We start from the raw sequence: 20437 nt of genomic DNA on the forward strand, positions 1-20437 counted from the left end.
CCTGAGCCCCTAATCACCTCACCCATGCATAAAAGAGCTGTGGCCTGCACAACCGGGCACTGTGCGGAATCCAGCCGCTCACTGCAGCACAATAGGGGGTTAGCGCTTTGACAGTGCTGAATAGAAGTCTGCCCAGTGCCCTGCAGTTGGGTGAGGGCCCTGAGCTGAAGGGCTTTAGAGGGGCCCGGGTTCATCGCCAGGACAGGGACAGAGGCAACGAGAGAGGCACCGTCAACAGCTCGGCAGCCTTGGCACCGGTAGATCAGAGGCCCTCACGCACAACACAGCCCGAAGTTGCGATTCAACGTTAAAAAGCGACTAAGGCGCCCTCCGACTGGGAGCTTAGAGACTTACGTTGCAGTTGAATGACTCATTTGTGGTGAGGCTGGAGGGATCGGTCCATTCTGTGGTATCGGACCGGCACGTCTGTTTGTTTTGTACTTCAAACTCCTTCAGCTGCAGAAAAAGACAACAAACAAACAATGTTTTTACCATATGCCTTCATTAAAACGTTATTTCTTTCACAAAGCTGAACATGCTGTTAACTTTTCCAGTCAAACAATTTCCTGGACAGATCATGTCCAGTTTTTTTAATGCGAATTTGCTCCTTTTTTTTTACATTTTGGCTTCAAAAGGTCAGTCGTAAAAGAGTTGACCCATTTCATCTGCAACAGTTCGTTTTCCACAGCAGACTGTCAGAGTTGATTAAAAGGAGAAAACACAGCATCTGTGAGGTGAGGAGAGTTTTGGGATGCATGACATCATACCCGTGCCAAGGCTTCCTCTATCGAGATCATATTCTCCTTCACCATCATCATCAGCTGGATACGCTCTTCATCACTCATGGTGATTTCACTGGCCACAAAACCAACGTCATCACCTGTCAAGTAGAAGAAGAGCCGTCAGCTGACAGGACGAAACACAACCGACTGCTGTAATTAGGCATTTTATCAAAACGAATCATGAATGTCACATGACAAGAAGACGTGCGCATGTTGACAAGCAATCCCACATACATCATTCTCTTCTCCTGTGTTATTGACTGAACATACCTTTTGAAATCTGACGCAACACTCCTTTCTGTGACTTTCGAAAACTCTGCCAAAAAGACTTGCTCTTTCTCTTTCCATCCCATTTTCCTGTACAGTTCAACAGTTCAGGTTCATTTAGTGCAGAGAAAAAGTAGAAACAGCATCGCCACAAAAATACGCAGTGATATTCAAACTATAGGTGAACGATTAATAACTCCAGTACCTGAACTGAATTAACAAACTAAGTATTAGGTTACAATATACTCATGATACAAACATAAAGGTGTTTTTTTAAATAGAGGCACTGATCGAAATACATAAAATCACCTACAACCACAAATAAAACTATTTTTCAAAAGTAGTTTTTCTGGCTTTTTTTCTGGCTTTTTCGAGGCTTAGTCGAGTGTAAAAAGGCTGTGAAAATATACATCAATCTCAATGTATACAAATGCATTCTTACCTCCTGATCCGTCATCAGAGCTAGATTTGTGCACAGGTAACCTGAAAACCAAACACAACATTTACTTCATGTGAAGAGTTCAAACGGGGAGTGGAAGCCCTGAACAGAGCGGTACCTGTTTGTCACAGTTATTCTCTTCATCATTCCCCGCTATCCCACCATCTCCCTCAACAGGTCTGTTTATCCTCTCCACTTGCGTCAGATTCAAAACAAAAAAGAAATTCACAAAAGCGCACTATTCCTCATGACACTAGCATCTTAGTCAAAGTAGTGAAAACAGATGGAAAAGACTGGCTGCTCTTGGCTGATGAACAGCGGTCAGCGCTCCACGGCCATCACAGGAACAATGGATCCTTTTTCACGTCCAGTCAGGGTTTTGCAGCAGCAGCGCTAACGTGGCCTCTGCATTCCCTGCACACTTTCACCCTCCTTCTCTCTCTCTGTGTCTGTCTCTCTCTCTCTCTCTGTGTCCGTCTGTCTCTCACTCTCTGCGTCCGTCTGTCTCTCACTCTCTGTGTCCGTCTGTCTCTCACTCTTCATCTCTCGGGGCTGTTTGTGGCCTAGATCTCTCTCTCTCTCTCTCTCCCTCCCTCCCTCTCTCTCCCTCCCTCTCCCTCTCCACTTGTTGCTGGTGTTGGATCAGAGTATAAGTTTGTAGATCAGATGAGAGATCAGTGGTCGTATTGTTCTCTGCTGAAGTGTTAGAGGTTCACCTCTGAACACAGCTACAAAAAAAAAAGTGAAATTTACATCTTTTGTTTTTTTTACATGTTTGGTTAAATTACTGTATCCTAATTATTAAATATTAACTTTGCCAACACTGAAATTATTGTTTATCACCTTGTCTTAAGCAGCCGTTTATTCACCTGGAAAATGTTATCACTCTGGTTTTCAGTAAAGTCAGTGTCTCTAGAGTATTCACTAAATATATGTTTGCGTGATTAAATCTTGAACATGGCCGAATTAAACCATCAATACAAGTGTCAAAAACTCATTAATTTCATTTTCTTCAAAGGACCATGAAACTGCTCAAAGATTCATTTTTATAACAATGCAAAAAAGCAAAACACCATAATATTCAGAGTTGTAGCATGACACATCAGCACACTTTTCCCTCTGTCAAATTCTTCAGTAAATAATATGTAGGAGACGATAAATAGTTGAAATATTTCGGCATGAAAATGGCAATGAAAGTTGAATGACTTTAGAGTAAAAATAACACTGTTAAGTTATTAAAATGTGTTTCTGATGCTGGTAGCCATCAGTTTCCTCCAGCATTATCATGTACTTGTCCCACTCGGGGGGCAGTGTACGCTTCCAATGAATGCCTTTAGGTTCTTTATCAAACAGTTCTGTTTCTTACTATAACTAAATGTCTAAATCCATTTAAAAAAAAAAAGGATATTGCTCAATTTCAACAAGCTTAATCAAATCAAAATGTTGCTTTATCTTTAGCCATCACCATTTATTCATGATAAAATATGACTAAGCTTTGAAATCCCTCAAAAGAAACAATGGAGAGAAGGAAGGAAGTTTATAGGTGACACAGGAACGCTTCATAAATGTGACGGGGGGGGGGGGGGGGGGGGGGGCACCAGGAAGCAGAGGGAGGATTTGTCTCCTCAGGGTGACACAGAGATAACACAGCAGGAGTCATCGCAGTTCAGCTTCCAAGAGCGATATGACTTCTATTAAACGATAGGAGTGTAGTCTGTAAATATGACTCATATTAAATGATTGTAGTGTCGTCTGTGAAGCCACAACAATCCACACTATCTGGACAAAATAATAGCACAGCCATGAGACCACTATCTATTACAAAATGTACTGGTCTGTTCCCGTTCTCACTGATGCGTCGCCCGAGACAGTCAAGGATGCCGAGCCTTTCTGGTGCCTAAACAAACATTCAAATACTGAAATTGTGGATTTCCAACTTTCCTTTAAAACAAACAGTTATAATTGGGATTTTTCCTCACCTTCTTTCAGTCTCTGGTGTGGATGTGGTGCTGCTGAGTCCAAGAGATTCCTTATGGAGATGAAAAAAACCTCAGTTTCAACACAGCACAGCAGTAATGGGTCAATGAACAGTTGGTTTTAAAAGTAACATCGACTTCGTTATAGTGTTCTTCTCTAAGCAACAAGTCATTTAAAATGATGACAAAGTAGCTGATACAGACTGAATCAACTGCGATCAAGGCTTAACAAAAGAGGGCGTTCAGGTATTCATACATTTGTAATTTGGTAGGAACAAAACCCACGAGTCACATTTCTTAGGAACTCCTCGCGAACATTAGCAGACAGTCTCAAGGCCGGCTCTCTGCATACCAGTCAGTCAAATGAGTTGTTTTTCTTTTTTTTGCTCAGGATAATAATGACAAGGCCGTTCCATCGCCTCTTTATCAGCCTGTCTGCTGACACACGCGGGCAGCAGGAAGTCGCCTTCTCCTGGGGTCTGACACACTGCGAGCCGGACACTCACCTGGATCTGAGAGCGGAGCTGCAATGATGTGGCCGCTGAGTCAACTGTTCCCTGAAGCACACAGGCAGGGGAAGAGGAAGAGCAAATTACAGTGTCATCATAACACAGAAATAGAAATTATATTCATCCGACTGCATCGGCCATACCCACATTACGTCGCAGGCCTTTTGCAGTTACTGCACTACCAACTAATCTGAATCTCATGACATTCATTTACAACGTCAATGTTTTCATCTGCACTAACGGCTGATGAAAACGATTTAATGCCGATATGTTACTTTTGTTTTGATGACCTAAGCTTTAAACTGATAAGAAAAGACCGATGCACTCGTTTACCAGCTCTGCATCTTGCACTACTTTGCGTTTCCGTAGCTCCTCCATCCTTTCACACACGTCACTGAGGGAGGTGCCGTAATACTGAGAGTACTCGTGAACCAGGTCGTCAAGGTTCCCCACCGAGCCATCCTGAAGGAGATAACGAGGCATTTAGAAACACTCAGATGTGACCACAGACCAGAACAGGAAAGCGACAACCAGCAGAGGTTGATGCCAGACGGCCGGGCAAACACTGTAAACAATGACCACTGTGACGGTTCAATCCATTGTTTCAAGGTTTAGCGCGGTCACCAGCGAAACAAACAGCCAGGAAACACTGAGATAAAGCCCCAGGAGTGTTAATGTATCAGAGACATCCAGCCGGGATATTGCCCCCGTCTTAAGTTGGTTGTCTTCCTGCCCAGCGACCCCCTTCCACCTCCTCAGACCTGACCCCCCCCCCCCCCCCCCCCCCAGAACAGAGGAAGCACCATGTGACGCAGCTACGACTCTCACTCAGCTCTCCAACAGTCGCCTCAAGAGGCCACGGTGCAGTCAACCATAAATCACAAGAAGTAGAGTCACTCAGTGGGAGGACTCTTTGTCCTCCTGTAACCCTTCTTAGCTTCCTACAATTGTGTTACCTGGAATTATACGCCATGCGGGAGGAATAAATCATTTCAGAGAAGTTCTGCTGAGTTGTATGACCTGGTGACCTTTTCATGCGGCTGCTTTCCTAGTTTTGAACCAGACAACCGTAAAACACACTGGAGTATTCGGCCTATTTCAGTGAAGTGCAGGAGCAACCCTCAACAACACCATACCTTTGTTGATCAAATTTAGTTGACTGTCCAAATAAAGTACAGAAGTCTGCAGACACGTCGCTCCATGTGTCATATTCATACAAAACACATTGTCATTTGCAATATTTTGACCAAAATGTCCAGATTCATATCAAAACTGTTCATGTTTGTAGCTGATGTTTTATGTTCAGAACAAATATCTTCTTCTTGATAAATAAATCAATATCTAATGATTCGAGTAAGCTTGAACCCATGTTATTACTATTTTCTCCCACTGTGTAAATTAATAAAACTTATATCATACAGTTAGTGCAGAGCAGTGAATCATTCACAACTTATAAAGATAGCTAAAGATAATTCAACAGTTACAATATTAAAAGACAACATGTGAGAAGTCACCAGTTAAGACTAGACAGACAAATACAAGCTGTGTCTGATAATAGCCATCCATTATATCCATAAACTGTTTCACACATGATTATTACAATTATTATGGTGCTTCACCCTGAGGGTATATGCAAATGTGCCCGCTGAAAACAGTCCTCTGCAGCGAAAAGCAATACTGTGGGCTCACTTGTCTCGTGGCACGATAGACTGTGACTGGCTCAACTGTCCAGAAAAAGAGAGCCATTCATTTGGTGACATGCCCCCCCGGGTCGAAACCGGCCTGACGATCTGGCTGCTTTTCATACAGTCAAGAGACGAGGCCGGGGCCAACCGAGTAGCTCTGAGCTGTGCCTGGCTGCAGTCGCTCCTTCGCCTCAGACTGCCACGGATCCACATAAACAGCCTATTGTGACCCAGCCACATGATATAGCATTGCCCCCCCCACCCCAGAGTGCTTATTAGACACGCTGCATGTATATACATCGGCGTTACACGTGAGCCTTAACGAATAAACAATATGAATTCCATTCTCCTGCCGACGATTCTTACAATGTGGGTTTTTTGGGGCGAATATTGCTTTACGTTTCCGTGCTTCCTAATTAATGGGTCTCCAAACCACAACTGCAGCATGAGACATCAACCACAGAGGCTTGAAAAGGAGAGTGTGGTGTCACATTTCTCAGGCGCTGAGCATCTCATAGGCAGACAAAAGATCCACGTGCCCCCAGGGCCCACAGTGTCTAATGAGTGTTTTTACAGGTCCTCTGTCTCGTCTCACCGTTTTTGGAAACCAGAGCTGGGTCATCCGTAAATGATCGGTATCACTGAGAAAAGTCAAGAAGAAGAGGATCAGATCATTCAAATAACACCATGACGGACAACGTCTCTGATGATAAATGTCCTGAGAGTAAAGTGAAGTAAACTCCATTTCGACCATCAGGTTTGTCAGAAACATCCGACTGATGTAACGCAGCAACATTGTGCTAAAACCCAAATCAACTGAAAAGTTTGTATGTTTACATCCCATTTGATGAACGTATTTCAAAAAGATTTTGACTAAATAACCGTAGAACTCCTGAACAAACACACGTGCTTGTTATTCATCTGTTCAATCAAACAACTTCTTTCTCACTTAATGTCACAGTGAGACTTTAGTTCAGCAGAGGTTGTCATGTCGTAAACCTCACTGACTATGATAAACTATTGTATTATATCTGTGTATTGAGGGACGTTTCAAAAGATCACAAGAACAAGCACAGACTTGTTTATGCTTTTCTATTAAATGAAAGTCTTCATTAACCGCAAACAACCCAACAGGGAAAGACACACACACACACACACATACACACACACTCTACACCAAGTTGTCTTTTGAAACAAGATATAAATGAAATTGTCCCCCTATGAATCTACAGTAAGCTACCAGCTCGAACCATAGGACCACATTCCAGTGCAAACGTAAAAATACACTCACCACAGACGGGCATCTGGCTGCCAACAGCAGCTCCCCAGCACTCGCTGCTCTTCAGTTCCACCACACTGCTGTGAGTGAAAGGCACCGTTTTGAAAGTTAACTCAGCTGAGTGAGTGGCGGACAATACATCCCGAGGAGAAGGGGAGGGGTGTCCGGCTCGCATAAAGCAGGGGGAGCTTGGTCGAGGGGAGGGGGGGGGGGGGCGCTCTGCTTTCTCCGGCTGACTCACATGTTCAAATAAACCACCACCTCTTAGTGTGTGAGAGTTTGCCTGCATGTTTATGTCTGCAGCTGCTTCAGACCGATGTGTCTGGTTCTTATATGAAATGTGGCATATCGGACAGATGTGTCTCCCTCTGCTGATGTGGAGGCTCTCTGACCACCACAGACTGTCTGTACACCTGTGACGACATGTTTATGGAGTGGAGCTTTCTTGGCAACAACCAAAAGTTACATTACATGTGAATGCCTTTCCTTCCTTATACTTCTTTCCTGTTTTCAGCGCTGGTTCGTCATGCGTTACCGCCGCCCACTGTCGACCAGGGGAACACAGTTACAGCAGCAAAGCATGTGTGCTCCAGCGCATGTGTGCTCCAGCGCATGAGTGTCCTTGTGTGCTTGCACGACACGAACCAAACTGGGAGCGACTTCTTCCAACACCCTTTGGGTACTGTTAAGGCCACAACTTCTGGACACAGGGAGAAATAGCCCCCCCAAGAAGCATAAAAACAGATACAAACAGTTACAAACCGAATCACACAATTATTAACAAAACAAACCTATGTATAAAATCAAATGTGAGATCCAATCCGAGCCACGCAGAAGGCTGGTCTGCCTCCTCGGTGGCCAGCAGAAGATCTGAAAACCCCCCACAGTTTCAAACCCTTTGTCCCCTCAAAGTTGCATTCCTCAGCTCATCGATCAGCTCACTGATTGGCTGAAGTCCAACAAGCCCCACCTGGGCCTATGCCCCATTGTCCTAAACGTCACACCTCTCCCTGCCACTTTCACACCACCCCCACTCCTGCACATTCCTCAAACCCCATCTCACAGACACTTAATGCATGAAATAAAACTTAAAACCCTCACAGTACAACAGTGCACCACTATTCTAACATGGCTCTTCATCATAATTAGTCCATCAAGTTGATCTATGGGTCAATGAATGATAAAGGATGACATGACATCGTTCGTGCACACTGCATGTGTGACACAAATAAACATGGGCATACAAAAGAGCATGCTGGTAGAAGTACACTTCAATTAACACGAAAGGCTTACTTGCTTTCATCTCTTCTCCCCATCTTTTATAAAAACATTAATATAAAGTCGTATATAACATAACAAACAAGCAGGGCTATTCTACATCATAGAAACGAACGTGTCTCATTAAGTCTTTGGTACTTTACAATCTTTTAACACTAGCAGTCTGTCCACCAGCAGGTGGCAGCAGATATCTACTCCACGTCACTAACCTGCCCTCGATAGAGAGCTGAAGGGAATGACAGAGAGTAGAAATTGGACCAATTAAAGCGAAAGCTAAATATTTCCTCTCAACCTAAAAAAAAAAAAAAAGTCAAAGTTGCCTGAAGATGGAAATGGAGTGCAAGGAGTTGACAATTCTGTCCGATATCAGGCAATAAAGAAAGTGCAGTGATGCCAAAACGTTCTCCGTGCCCTAATAAACGACTGAATATTAAAGTCAACTTGTAACTGATTGCTGTCGAAGTGGAAGCAGATCCAGAAGAAGCATGATGTGATTTTACTCCTCTGCGTCTACAAATCAACAGCATCCTCACACATCCGGAAGGCTTCGAGTACCAGGGCGGTGACCTCGTTTTGATTGTAGCGTTAGCGATTGGGGTTATGTGTGGCGAAATAACCCTCAGCATCTTTGTCCAATCATGAAACCTTACTGCCTCTACTCGTCATCTTCAGTAACCGACCACTGACTCCAGAGCAGGGAGCCGCAGCAGGAAGTTATAATACTGCAGATGGATGGTGGAGATGGTGGCGGGCTACGTTCTGCACGCGGTGCCAAAGGGCCAAGGCGACTCACGCCAGAAAGGGGAGTTTTCCACCTGGCTGCACAGCGGCGGCGGGCTGCTCGTCACCTCGCCGCACACGGGGAGCCGGAGACAGACGACAGCCAGCTTCTTTCCCATCAACGTCAAGTCTCCGGATTTGGTCGGTGCTGACCCGGAACGCCCCGAGCACTCATCTGAGCTTTGATCTCCGGGGAGACCAGCCTGTTCTCAATAGAGTGAGGATCACAATGTGTGTGTCTGTGGAAAGACTAGCGCATACGATCAGGACCGTGGCCTCAGTTATCACATCGCATGGAACATTTGTGATGACGACAACACAAACTGACTTAAAGTCCTAAGAACCCAAGGCAAAACATGTCATGACACCAATCTCTGTTTAGTGACTGTTACAGATTACCCAGGGAGGTTATAGATGAGTCAACTGAAGTTGAAACATTTAAATAACTGAAACTGGAATCACAAGTTTTCCACATGCTCTGCCCTTGGGACTAGAATCAAACAAGCCTCAACTTATTTTAAGTGAAAAAAGAAAATTGTGGGTTGAGTGTTAATAGACCCCAAAATAGACTTATTTTATGTTTTAGAAAATTTAAAGTAGCCGCCTTTTTTTTAAGCCCGTTTCTGTGTGAGAATTACTGCTGTTCCAGAACAGCCAAGGGCCCCGTCGAGACCAACGGCCCCTGGGCCCCCTTAAGAGAAGAAAATAAGAGGCTCGGTGAAAGAGCTTAACCATTCATGTCTGAGTGGTAAGTGGATTCTGACACGTCTCAAATGAAGGGGTTGATAGGAAGGGCTCCACTGTGACGCGCACGCCGTCAGTCACGGATACACACTTTGCATACAAAGCACCTCGTCTCCTTTGAACTGCATTAGCAAGGTCTGCAGTACACTGCTCTGCTCTCACCAGTCAGTCACTGAGCAAATATCTCTCTCTGTTGACAGACAAAAGACTGCGGGGGGGGGGGGGGGGGGGGGGGGGGGGGGGGTTCTCATGGCCTCGTTCTGGAGGGCAGGTAGACTGAACAGAAATGGCCACAAACCGGGTTTTTCACCCTGAAAGAAGGTACAGTGACAGCACACAATTAATTAATTAATAACTGCATTGTTGTCTTCTGGTGTGCAGCAATAAATACAGATTTAAGCGAAAACCAGCCAGAGGTGCAGATTGAAAGAGGACGCATGTGAAACGCCAAAGAAGACGAGGACAGACGGCAGGCCCGGAACCAACCTTTGGTCTACCGCACTAAATCTTGCAAATCTGATTTGGGATTTGAAACATCAGCTGAAAACTCACATTAAGATGGCGTCAACTACAGGCTGCAAAAATCCCTCTGCTATAAAAAATAAAAAAGGTAGCACAATTCACATTTGGACATATGTATAACACATTACTGCAAAAGCGGATTGCATTTGGCTCGTTTTGAAGCAGCTTCTGGATTGTCCCTGCTCCTCGGAGCACGTTTAACAAAGCAGTGAAGAGATGACAGAGAGAGTCATCCCCTTTACATCTCAGTTAAATTACTGTGTGTGTACTGAATCCCCTCTGCATGGCAGTGTGTTTCGTGGTGTTTTGAACGGCTCTGGGTTTGCAGTGAAGCAGCCTGTGGATTGTTAGTATTTTCTGGAGCATGTTTAAATCATTTATGCCCTTCACCCCTGTGCTTTGGGTAATCATCCTCGTGTGACTGTGCCGCGATACCGTCTCCGGCTACGTGATGAGTGCGGCGGCTCACCCCTCACAAGGCCACTACGTCAGAACATGCAGAGGAGTCATTGACTTGAAAAACACACGATGCACAGCATTAAGTTAGTTGGGAAAAAAAGAGAGAAAAAGTGGACCTCTGACCTGAGACGGTGTCACATTCAATGGCTTTAAAGCAGAGTGGGCTGTTGTCAGTATTTAAATTTCCCGGCGGAGACACCAGACTGCATCTGCACGCTAACACATGTTGCTCCACAGACACTGACAGACATTTGAACTACACACTGCACAACCAAAACGGTTATCTTATTCTAGGAATGACTGAGATCTTACGATGCGCTTCAAACATTCAGAAGACCGTGCTCACCCGTGGTCCATTTTGACAACCGCAGAAATCCCAACAGGGCTGGTGACGACCCCTCCTGTCCGACTCAATCTCATCATCTGCACTCTCAGATGTTCCCTCACCTCCTCCGTCGTTCCAAGGACACCTGCCGTACAGCGGCTACATCCATTAATGGAGGATAACCGCCGCTAGCGAAGCATGCTCTGACATAACAATTGCATGAGGATCTATACTGAAGCTGAATTTCCGTTTGAAAATAGCTCAACATTCAAGAGGGGTCTCGCTTTCAGGGATCCCTCTTCTGTGACTGGTGAGATTCTTGATCTGCTTATCGTAGTGCAGCTTTTAAACCTCGACTTCGTGAGGCTCAGATTCTCCTCCCTGTACAACATACACTGGTGAACAGTACTAAAAGGCTGATATGTAATTAATTCTGCTGAAATTTCATATATTTTTCACACTTATGTTTCACTCACAAATGTGTTTCACTAGGAAAAACTCATTTAAAGTCAATAAGACTGACACGGTGATTATGATCACTGGAATCGATCTCTTGCTCGATATCTGGCCGTTTGCCTTTATTTTTATCGCGGCATCTCTTCTTTAAAATTCATCGTATATGCCGAGTCATCACTGCACAAATGCCTTTATTGTGAAATAAGACGACTGTGAAAGGAGAGTTGTGACAGAAATTTGTTAATTCATTTAGATCCAGTTCATCATCACGTCACCGTGGAGCTGGCGAGTTTTGGCCGAATGCTCGTTCAAATCTGGCCCTCGCCCTCTCAGAGGAATGTCACGCTTCGATGGCACATAGATCATTTTCCTAATTGAAAATCTCTCCGTCCAGCCCTCAATTCACAGCCTCCTCACCGTCTGTGTGCTTCGCGCGTCTTCTTTTAATCTAATTCGTCCTGCTTGCCTCATCTTTCTTCGTCTCTCTCCCTTTAGGCTTAATGTCTTTTCTCCATCATTTCTTCAGTATTGTCACACAGTCCACCTACCACTTTGGACCAACAGTCATGTTACTGTATTATGTCATAAAGCCCAGCCTTGGTTTTAGATGACTATGCATTTGGATATTGGATGTGGATGATTGTAATAGATGATTCATATACAGGCACACGGTATTACCTTAACCAACTGCAGAACAAGACTATTAAAAATGTCGGAAATTGTGGAAAAATGTCTGGTAAAGTTTACCTTAACCCAAGGTGATCTATTTATTCAAGCAGCGGCGCAACACCCAAAGATGCTCGCTGTACTTTCATATACGACAAAGAAATAATCTTCACATTTGAAAAAAATGAACAATCGATTAAAACGATCCATTTATTTCCGCAGTGGTTGGGCTTAATTCTGCTTCAGTGCAGTTATGTGCAGAGAGATCGAAATGACCCCGGTGGTCGAGTCACTTCGTTTACTTCTGAAACTGGCCATGCATGCTCTGCTCATACTGCAGTCATACGCCACACAGAAATAGAACTAGCCCACACGTGACAAACAACATATTTCTAATATATTCAGTGCTGACATACAGTTATGGCATGTCATATTCTCAGTCCGTCCTGCAGGCCCGAGCAGATACCTGTCATTCCTCACACATACGAACATTCTGCATTTCTCTGCAGCCTCCCCACCAGCCATGACCAGAACACTTCCTCTTTTTAATGGTCTCCTTGTACAAACAGTTGATGTAAAACTACAGCCATCAGAGGTCTGCAGAGCTCGTTGATCAGACACAAAACATTTTCCACGAGCAGAGCGAGAAACATCTTTGTGGTTAAAACATTACTGTCGTGGTTATCCATCGGTATTCTAAAGTCCGGGTTTCTTATTAACTTGGAGCCCAGCTGGGCTCATTTTATTTCCTTTTCTTCCAGTCGTCATTTTATTTTACTGACGCAGCGGAGGGCATGAAACGCTGGCGTATTATCGATTTGACTCGAGGCAAAAAACAGGCAAACAATGACTCAGATACAACTGACTGGAGCCGCCACTGCTATGAGTGAGCAGCTGTTTATATGGCACACCGTCACTGCTGCAGTAAATTACGTTCTCAGATCAAAACAAAACAGAGTCACTCTAGACGGGCTCCATTTGCAATGCACAGTTGTTATTGTTCTAAAGATGATATATGGGTCAGAAAACAAAGGCAAGTTTAAAATAAACTCCAATGCACTCTGCTGTTTTCAGAGAGAGAGGACACACAGGGGGGGGGGGGGGGAAACATGCTTCCATGTCCCAAAAAAAGACATCAACGATATGGCAAAAGGTCAAAACCAACTCCTCTCTAAGGGGCTCAGAATGAATTTCTACGGTTGTTTGGAATCTGGCAACCGTGTACGACAGATGCCAGATTAGCCAGCGAAGCGGAAAATAACACTGCATCTCACAGTGCCCACTGTCCACTGGGAATCATTAGCTCATACCCTGAAGGTGAGTCCCATTTGTGGTCGTTCAGATGTTAATATCAATGTTATATAGAGGGCAACTGATTTTATCATTTAACCGACAGTGGTTACTCAGAGGGAGCCCAGATTCAGAGTCACTGTGCTGCATCGGTGATGGTTTCAGATGGAAGCCAAGCTGCTGCTGCTGCTGCTGCTAGAACAGCAGTTTCAGTGTAATTACAAATTGATGGACACAATGAAAGTCAAACCTAATCTCAATCACAGAGCTGTATGAAAAGTGTAAGAGGCCATCCATCGGAACAGTTTTCATTAGTAGCAATGGTCCAAACACTGGCCTTTGGGAAGATCTAGGGGAGACATTAGGATCCAGTCTGATGATCACAAAAAGGAAAATATTTGGAAAACAACTGGGATGGCTACATTATTTCCGCTTGAGTGTTTTGAGGCATACTAGTGGGTAAAAAGGTAAATAAATACCGAAACATAAGTACTACAAACACTGTTGATATCTTATCAAGTCAGTCTAGCAATACAGCTTTGAAATATAGTTTTCTTGAAGCAAATTAAATCAATTTCTTCTCTCTACAAAATAACGATTTATACGAATAACAAAAACAGCTAATTGCTATTGCAATCTACTCCAATCAAATTCAAAGTCACCGACGTCTGCTCACATTTATATCTGAACTGAACCATGCAAGTGACCTTTTCAGCCTTCAATATCTGAATCTTTTACATAGCATTGACAGTTGGTAAGCGCTGTCCCACTGTAAGATTAAAGTCTAAGCATAACAGCAACAGCCCTTTCACTAAGCCCTCCTAAAGAAAGACTACAATAAACAGCAAACATGAGAATGTTGGCAAAAGATATGGACAAAACCAACCAAAGCCTTCCGACCCAAACTGCAGCAGCGTCCTGTGCAGATATAAGAAGTGACGATCAATATTTCACAACAGGCATTACTACTTCATATGCGTAGCCTCACAGAGTGCAACAATTTAGTTTGCCCTGATTCTCTCAGTTGATAACAAAAACAAACCACCTAATGGTTTCAGAAACACTCACATATCTACGACTTCCCAGTGTTGACCTCAGGGATACGTTGTAGCGCAGTACACAACAACCAAAGCTCTCTGCTTACTGCCATCTACTTTCCCAGGAGGCACAGCCTGCTCCTCAGAAGCTTTTTTTTTAAATTATTTTTTTTTTTTTAAAGAGGAACAGGCATCCTCACAATTACTGAGGCAGGAAAAACATATCCATTATTGAAAGAGATGCCACATGTATTCACATAAGATGTAGAAGATATGCAGCATGGAAGCACTTGATGACAGATGAGAAGCAAGGCAAAGACCATTCAAAGCTGACCCCAAACCTTGAGTGGTGGTCCATTATGGTCAAAAGATGAGAAGTACACTGTCACTTTCTCAATGCACTTCTTGAACGCAGACTGGCCAATGATAGGTAGTCATGGTTAGGCTTTGTACCTGTGCTACGTGTAATAGTAATACTCCAGAGAGGTTGGAAGGAGAAATAAGTTTCTAAAATGTTACGCATCTTCACAGCTAATATTAGCAGAGTACGTTAGCACATCATTAACTAGGATTAGCACTTCTTGCAATGCAAGCTACTGAAGGTATACGAAATGTATAGAGTTGCTGCTTTTCCTTTTTAATGATTGCAACGCTACGGTAAGCCATACCCGGCTTTACAGGAACAGTAGCTTCATTATCTTCTGCCTCGAACACCAGGCGATGTGGTTGTTAACTGTGATCTGTAGGCTTTAGCTTCTATTCAATTCAATACACTTTATTTGTCCCCGGGTAGCAATTTGCAGAGGCACGTACTGTAGTACGCTGCACACAATATAACAAAATTGGACGGAAAGTAGAGTTGTGATAGAAAATGTTGGCGCTTCTTTCCATGTTTTGGCTCAATCTTCTTCAAAGCAAATCTGAAGTCTAGGGAGCATTGTCTCACAGCTACTGTTTCGGAATTTAACCAGGGAACAGCTCAAGCACTAGTGCCAGACAACCTGAGGTATGAAGTGGACTTACAGCAGCCTGACAGACATGATTCTTTGAATGTGCATCTTCTAATGTTTTGTGTGGTAAGACATGGAAAAAGGGAAATTCTAGATGAAGGAAAAAAACAAAACATGAATTGACTAGATGTCAACTGTGGATTAGTGTCCTTCCTGGAATTTCATACATCACATGCAAAGTCTCTGTCAGCAGTATTCTTCTGACAGTGAGTCACATTAAAACGTGCCATGCATGCACTAATGTAAACAGACAGGCTGCAATCCATACACGACCTATATAAAAGAAATACAGGACTAATAGATTGCATCTCTAGGAAGGAATAAAACACAATGCCTTGTATGGTCACATAAGTGTTTTAATGTTTCAGTTCAAGTCATGATGATTACTCTAGTTATCCTGAGGGCATATAAACAGTTTAGTTAGGCCTCTGTGTTGGTTTTATTAATCTTTACAAAACCTTTAGTAAGTAGAAGCATTTGCTAACAGTCTCTTTAGCCGGATCGTTGTACTATACAGAAATTATGAATTTGAACTTTTTACAATACAAAAATAATGTAGATGAATTACATATACAGTAGATGAATGAATTAGCTTTTATAAAAATAAAAAGTTGTTTCCTGTAACAGAAATCCTTGGGTCTTAGACTGACAAGAATTACATAAATCCATTAAAATGTACCAATATATTGTATCCAATCATGCAGAAATAAATAACAAAATACATTACAATACAACTGCATGAGAGTAATGGTGCCTCTCTCTGAAAGATAATCTACCTCTAGCGACTAAAGTTTGTCTGCTTGACTGACTGAAAATACTTGCTGGCGCCGCTGAATTGGTCGATCTTGCACATGTAGTAAAAATAGCCCAGGGAGCATGTTGGACCCTCGCAATGGAATGTGATCAAGGTCAATGTGGCTCAACGACCTCCGAGAGCCTGGTGGTGACACAACACTCAGAGAGAGACGGGTGAGGGCTCAAAAACCCAAATCCATGCCAGGTTAAAGGCAAAGCTGCTGCTGGGAAGCATACAAGTCTCCAAAGCAGCTTTAAGAGCATCGTATGATGTTAAATCTGATAGGTGGGTCCACAAATGCATCAACAAAGGAAAACCCTCGGACTGACTTACAAGATGCACGATTTGAGAATGTGAGCATTTTGATTGCCTCTAAACAGATTTCAACATGTAGACTAAACGCCGGCGGTTCACAGCTTTAAAATGTCAACATAAGAGCTGAAGAGCCGATATTCGGGAGTCTGTGGGAAACTTTATATTTTAACTCGGACAAAACAAATCAAACTGACTACACCTGAAAACTGTCATGTGTCCCAAAATGTGTTATTCTCAAATAGCAGCAGCAGTCTAACGCATCCAGTGCCGGTGTCCTTGCTTGCTCTAATACAGATTCAAACGTCCTCACTCAATTCAACGGCCTCCAGCGTGCGTCTGCCACAAAACAAAACACTACCGCACAGTGATTTATAGTCAGAGAGCGCCACACAGTTTCAAAGACCTACTTAGCATTGTAATACCATAGCTGAAGCAACAGAGAGGTAAAGGCTGTTTCAAGAGCTGGGGGTGCTTCAGGGAAATGTGTCCACTGAATACTTTACAATCAAAGAAAACAGAAAAAGAAAATGTGTTATGTGTCCAAACTCCGCATGGAAATGGTGTGTTGCTGGACATAAGCGGGTGATGCACTTCTGAATAAGTTCTACTTAAAGGCAACACAAGGAGCGAGAGAGAGAGCGAGAGAGAGAGGGCCATTTGAAATGAACTGGATAAAAGAATAAACACAGAACAATGAGCTGCTATCTACATCTGTCTTGAACCTCCGGTCCACTTAGACCGGACACATCTAATCTTAAATTCACAAATATAGGTCACTGATTTGTGCTCTGTTTAACACAGTGGCCTACATTATACGTAGCAAAGTCTTCCCTTTGTGAAGTCATACATCTATGATATCACTCAGCAGTGGAGTAAAGCGCAGTGGCTCAATATGTGCTGGTACAATGACAACCGTCCTTGTCCTGCTGTGTTGAGGAGGGGAACAGACCACCGCATGAGTAATAAACCGGACAGGAATTACTCGAATCTCAAACTGTAAGTGACAAGCATGTTCATGGCATGTTGAGCTTTTGAGCGCAATACTTTTCAACCCCCCTCGACACCGTCAGTGCTATAATCCAGCAATATTCCTGTAATGGTCCAGTGGTTTGCCTTATACTGGCATACCATGAATAGAGTCCATGAGTAGGCATTCCCTACAGTAGAACAGGACATGATATGAAAGAGGACAGTGGCAAAGGATAGCTCACACACACAAATGTGATGAATATATATATGATTCATGCACTTAGACTACAGTCCAGCACTGTGTGTTAGGCTGTTTGTATAAAACCAGTGTTCCTTCTAGATCATAAAGCTACAGCGCATAATATCGGAGTTTAATGGAAATCCCAGAACTTGGGTGATAACCTGAAAACACCAACATAAGGAGTCACCAACTGACCTAATTTTCCTCATGTTGGTATTTTCACAAAAGCACTTCGTGAACAACTTTTTACAAAGTGCTTTCGTTTACTGAAGGAAAAAAAGGATTTTATCAACAATTAAACAACAAAAATACATGTCATGTATTGACAGATCCTCCATAATGTTGAAGAAGTCCTTAAAGTAAAAGCATTGCTGGTGTTTTAAAACCTTTATTCTGTTCAGTCTCCATGTTTTCGTGACAAAAGGCAGAGACAGCTGTCAGCTGCTGCCGAGCTTGTACCGGTATTTTGCCCGGATCTATTCAGAGCGGCTTTTCTCCCGTCAAAAGCGGCCTGCTGGTTCTGCTTGTCCTCCGATCCTCGAGCAGAGGGACACAGGGAAGCCTTCTGAACAACTGAGATTTGTTCTCCATTCCGAGGACGTTTTTCAGGCCCGGCACTGCAATGAGGCCTGCTGGGGGATTTGGAGCTCATTGTTGAGACGGCTATAAAAGGAATCCTTTCCTACAGGGTCTGTGTGTGTGATGGACAATCAAATGGATGCTTTGCTGTCAACTTGAAAAGGCTGATCTGTTGATGCACGTCTAGAAAGCTTGTTAATCGTTTTGATGCGCTCTTGCTGAAGTTAACAACTGAATTCTAAATTCTCTCTCTCACACACACACACACACACACACTGGTATTGAATATATAAATCAGGTTTGTAAACATGAGCATCTGCTGTGCATTTTATAATACTACATTATTTGTGTTCATACAAGCTCCAACTTAATGGTTCTTCGTAATGTCTTGGGAATTTTTGTTTTTGGTAGAATGTTTCTAATAAACACTTTCAATGAAACATGTGTTGTGGTGCCATTGCTTAGGTCATTTACAGCGCAACCAACTTTTATCAAATTACTTTTTCTCTCTCAAAGTCACGAATATGTCCTGCGGGCCTCTGTGAACTTCCCATGCGTGCAGAATAGTCAGAAAAGCAGATTGCTCATTGATTGCACTACCAAACCCACACCGACCCATACATTGTGGGATTACAGATCGAAACCACTGCGATTCATGAACTGCAGACAGAATAGGGCCTGTGGACACAACAAACTGTGGTCTGATATCACTGAGATTAAACACAAACGACGCTACACAAGTGTAAAAAAGAAAAAAGAGTGAAGGAATGGCAACTGGCCTATAGGGTAAAATACAGTAGAGTTCATACTGGTGTGGAGTATTACAAGTTGCTCATTCTTCTGGCAGAGACCATTGCCAGTGTTTGCCATTATTTCTGTGTGGTATGAAAACCAGCCTTGTGGAGAGCTGTGTGTGTGCGCTTCAGTATTTGTGTGTGTGCTAACACAACTTTCAAATCAATCCCCGCTTACATCTGCGTTGCACTTTATGGTATTCCTGCCGATAAAAACAGTAAAACAATACAACAATGAATTATGTTACAATAACCAAATCGCAACATTGATATCCTATTCTTATCTTACTGTACTGATATTTAGTCCAGCTCGGCACAAATTTAAGCAAAGAAGTGTGGCAGGCAGAGCCAGACTTCGCCTGAAGCTGCTGTACGCTATTTCTGGGGAGAAAGTGGGCCGTACTGGCCTACATACCTGCATTCTGCAACTGTTCAATGGACTAAATATAATGAACCCGAAAGGCCAAACTGCTGTTATCACACAGAGCCGACCAGTTTCACCTGAGTGCCTGAAATCCACCCTGCGCTGACGAGCTGCACCAAATCAAACTGATAGTCACACAGTTAACAAATTGAATAATCACGCACGTCTCCGTGATCTGTATGGAGGGGGATCCACTGGGCACAATTTAATGGGCAGAAAAAGGTTGGCCCATTTCCTGCTGAAATGCAGCAGGATGACGTAATACTCGAAATGTTAACCACAAAGGGCTGGTGAACCAAAGTCAAACAGAAATGATTTGTCCTTTGCAGAGGCTCCATCCTTGTAACTAGCAGAGCATATAGCTGCTATCACTCCTGTACAATCTCAATCAGTAACAGATTTCATAGGTTGGGCCTGTGAATGAACCTAAAACCTCAGCACGACTCCAGAGCTTGGGATGCGGTTGAGTCAAAAGAACTCAATCTTTTTCAGATGAATCTAACTGTGCCAGTATCAGCTGTAACACACACGAAGGTTGGACGTGAACCACAAAGTGCCTTTGCACTTAGTAGTTTACAGCCTCTGAATCTTTCATGAAGTAGCTGTGAAACTGGCCAGAAGCACAGAATACTGTTGGTACAGTGGAACTATTTTAAAGCTACAGAGGTTAAATACACGTTTCCAATTAGACTACCTTAGTTAGAATAAATGAGAATGCATCAAACACAACGGAATGTTCCATACTGAAGAACAGGAAGGCATATGTAAAGGGATCAAGAAAAGCAGATTCAACATCCTCTATGATCCGTTATGGG

General features: G+C 43.3%; 1 protein-coding gene across 1 annotated transcript in view; it reads right to left on the reverse strand.

Moving 5' to 3' along the window:
• The window catches only part of sash1b (SAM and SH3 domain containing 1b), a gene marked incomplete at both ends in the record, with an annotated part of 29004 nt that overhangs the window by 6446 nt on the left and 2121 nt on the right, over window positions 1–20437 (reverse strand). Inside the window, 7 exons of the mRNA XM_079286167.1 lie at window positions 355–456; window positions 768–880; window positions 1053–1139; window positions 1492–1532; window positions 3468–3517; window positions 3971–4021; window positions 4307–4435. Of these exons, the coding sequence (XP_079142293.1) occupies window positions 355–456; window positions 768–880; window positions 1053–1139; window positions 1492–1532; window positions 3468–3517; window positions 3971–4021; window positions 4307–4435 (573 nt within the window). The remainder of the gene's footprint in view (window positions 1–354; window positions 457–767; window positions 881–1052; window positions 1140–1491; window positions 1533–3467; window positions 3518–3970; window positions 4022–4306; window positions 4436–20437) is intronic.

This window comes from Melanostigma gelatinosum (assembly GCF_949748355.1).
Source record: "Melanostigma gelatinosum genome assembly, chromosome: 16".
NCBI classification, from domain to species: domain Eukaryota; kingdom Metazoa; phylum Chordata; class Actinopteri; order Perciformes; family Zoarcidae; genus Melanostigma; species Melanostigma gelatinosum.